Source organism: Gymnoscopelus braueri, assembly GCF_963280865.1.
Source record: "Gymnoscopelus braueri genome assembly, contig: SCAFFOLD_483, whole genome shotgun sequence".
NCBI lineage: Eukaryota > Metazoa > Chordata > Actinopteri > Myctophiformes > Myctophidae > Gymnoscopelus > Gymnoscopelus braueri.
Window position 1 is genome coordinate 26548 of NW_027660766.1, and position 3453 is coordinate 30000.

The 3453-nt window shown below is 50.2% G+C and overlaps 1 protein-coding gene across 1 annotated transcript; it reads right to left on the minus strand.

The window, feature by feature from the left end:
* Nucleotides 1-231: 231 nt before the first annotated feature.
* Nucleotides 232-2209, minus strand: LOC308081199 (guanylate cyclase soluble subunit alpha-2-like; the record flags this gene model as incomplete). Its single annotated transcript, XM_080457587.1, has 2 exons — nt 232-1261; nt 2055-2209. Coding segments are annotated over 2 exons (375 nt in total), but the record flags the coding sequence as incomplete, so codon positions are not given.
* Nucleotides 2210-3453: the final 1244 nt, after the last annotated feature.

Here is a 3453-nt window from a genome sequence, read left to right on the forward strand (position 1 = left end):
GCTTGTGACTACATAATACCTACACTGGATCAGCGTTGCCAGATTATGTGAGAGAAACAAGCAACCAGGTCTAGGAAAACCAGCCCAAGAGGAAGCGACTATGGGCCACATGAGCACTTTAACATATACATCAAGCTATTTGAAAATAGCAGATCTACAAGCTCACAACGCGTCGCGATGCGACGCGTTGTGAGCTTGTAGATCGGCTATTTTCAAATAAAATCTTGCGGGGAAATTATAATAAGCAGATCTGGCAACCCTGCACTGGATCCATTGGAACACAGAGGTTTTTTATCCTGAAAGGTAAACGCTTTCGGACATACAAGGTTTCCATCCCGACAGCAACGGTATGTAGCATCGCCCCCTTAAGACCATAGGGTGAAAGGGGGTGGGGCTTGGAGGAGGGGTCTGAAGGAGAGAGGGGGAGGGGGGGGACTTGGAGGAGGGGTCTGAAGGAGAAGGGGGGGGGGGGCAACAGCTGGGGGGGTGGGTATCTCGAGGGGGGGGGGTCTCAAAGGTCAGGGGTTAAGCCAGTACTGTCATAGTAACCCAGCTTGAGGTCAATGTTTCCGAACCCTCTTCTCTCCCGCCGAACCGTCCCGCGTCAAAACATTTTAATACGAGTTCCATCAGAGGATGTATTATTCCGACACCTTTTCGTCGACTTATGAGCCAAACGATATCTCCTTTAATATCTCTTTTTGGCCAGGAGGAGATTGAGGGGGGGGGGGGGGGGGGGGGCGTTCGTTCGTTCTCCAGCAGGGACCACCGGCGACTGTGGCCCCGCGATGGCTTTTCCACCGCAGAAAGATGTCACAAACATCTTGGTTATAAGGTTCCAAGTCCAAGCGCTCACACATCTCGTATGCATATCCATAGATCCATGTAGGGGTGGACGCGTGCACGGGTGTGTGTGTGTGTGTGTGGGGCCATGATCCTACAAAGGCTCGAGTCCGGCTTAGCACGTTAGCACGTTAGCACGTTAGCACGTTAGCACGTTAGCACGTTAGCACGTTGGCCTCTCCTGGTCTCTGCGGGGCCTCATAAGCTCGTCTCTCGTAGGAACATGGTCCCGATGTTGTAGGAGGCTTTCCTCATGGTGGAGGCGGGCGCCGAGCGCGAGCTGGTCAGAGAGGCGTGGCTGTGGGAGGTCCCCGCCTCCAGGAAGTAGCACGTCCCGGGGATCTCCGTGGGGAAGTTGTCCGGGAGCTCCAGCCGCGAGCGAGGGATGAAGGAGAAGGCGCGTTCGTCTTTCAGAAGCCTGGGGGAGGAGAGGAGAGGAGAGGAGAAGAGAGGGAGGAAAGGGGAGGGGAGGAGACATGATTTTAATTAAACTGATTGCTTTGTTGTTCGCTCTGTGTGTTTGTGTGTTTGTGTGTGTGTGTGTGTGTGTGTGTGTGTGTGTGTGTGTGTGTGTGTGTGTGTGTGTGTGTGTGTGTGTGTGTGTGTGTGTGTGTGTGTTCTTGCATGCGTGCGTTAGTGTGTGTGTGTGTGTGTGTGTGTGTGTGTGTGTGTGTGTGTGTGTGTGTGTGTGTGTGTGTGTGTGTGTGTGTGTGTGTGTGTGTGTGTGTGTTTGCCTATGCATGAGTGCAGAGCCTAATCTCTCTAGTGTAATAACACAGCTTTGTTTAGACAAAAGATAAGACCCATCACCACAAACATCATTAGTTACTACACCCACACACACACACACACACACACACACACACACACCGTTAGATACGTGTTGTGTCGAGTGAGGAAACGAGCGTGTCCTTGATGATAGAAAATATGTTTAAACAACGGTTACCGCCCCAACTCAGAGGGATCTCACTCTCCTAACTGTCTTACGGCTTTGACAGACAGAGTGTCTGTCTGTCTGTGTTTTACACAGAGAGACACAAACAGCAAGGAAAAAGCTGAAGTCAAACTTTGTATCTCCGTATTTCAATTTTTATTTCCCCCCCCCCCCCCGCAAATTAACGCCCTGGGCCTACATCATACAAGAGCGTCACACAAAAGTAGTGAATCTACAAGCTCACAACGCGTGTGTGCGTGCGTGTGTTTGTACTTACTGGTAGGTGGTAGGGCTAACGTTGATACACCTGGGATGGCTTCCTGATTCAAACTTGTTGGCCAGTGACACGTTGTTCCCAAACAGGCAGTAGCGTGGCATCTTCACCCCGACCACACCCGCCAGTACCGAACCTGTATGGATACCTATCCTTAACTAACAGCATGGAGGACAGGAGAGGAGAGGAGAGGAGAGGAGAGGAGAGGAGAGGAGAGGAGAGGAGAGAGGAGAGGAGAGGAGAGGAGAGGAGAGGAGAGAGAGGAGAGGAGAGGAGAGGGGAGGGGAGGGGAGAGGAGAGGAGAGGAGAGGAGAGGAGAGGAGAGGAGAGGAGGGGAGGGGAGGGAGAGGAGAGGAGAGGAGAGGGGAGGAGAGGGGAGGGGAGGAGAGGAGAGGAGAGGAGAGGAGGGGAGGGGAGGGGAGGAGAGGAGAGGAGAGGGGAGGGGAGGGGAGGGGAGAAGAGAGGAGAGGAGAGGAGAGGAGAGGAGAGGAGGGGAGGGGAGGGGAGGAGAGGAGAGGAGAGGGGAGGGGAGGGGAGGGGAGGGGAGAAGAGAGGAGAGGAGAGGAGAGGAGAGGAGAGGAGAGGAGAGGAGAGGAGAGGAGAGGGGAGGATTATATAATTTAATAGGGATAGATAGTAGCTCTGCAACAAATGTTTTCATGTCATTCCCTAGTCACTAATATGGGCATGTAATAATAGGCAAACATTCTGCAAAAATAGTCGACCTACAAGCTCATCACAACAGGACGCATTGTGACAGTAGCAGATGTTTGTCTATTTCCGCAGATTGTTTGCCTATTTTTGCCGTAACCATCGTATGGGGTTGAAACCTGGAGTCATAGATACATCATTGATCATTGGTTCATCATAGGTATTATGAATTAACCACTTAAGCACTATTAAAAAAAATCGGCTGAAAATGTTCAGCCGATCTACAAGCTCACAACTTGTGCTTGTAGATCTGCTATTGTCCCTATTTAGTTAATTTAAATCTATGAAACCATTGCAGGCAGGCAGGCAGGCAGTGAAATAGCCTCATCATTTACAGGTGTTACCAATGATACTGATTATGTCTCTGTTCCATTCTGGTCAAACAGAGTCAGGATGCTGACATTGTACATGTTGGCTCACTGGAAACACTCTGCTACACCAGTGGGTCTCAAAGTGTGGTCCAGGGACCCTCATGGTTCCTTGTTGAGGGGGTTCCAAATGGCCCCTTACGGATGTGTAACGCTATAGAGTTATGGCGGTCCTTGAAATTAAAAAGCAGTGGTGGAAAAAGTACTCAAATTCTTTACTTAAGTAAAAGTACCAATACTGCAATATAAAAATACTCTGTTACAAGTAAAAGTCCATAATTAAAAATGTACTTGAGTAAAAGTACAAAAGTATTGGCATCAAA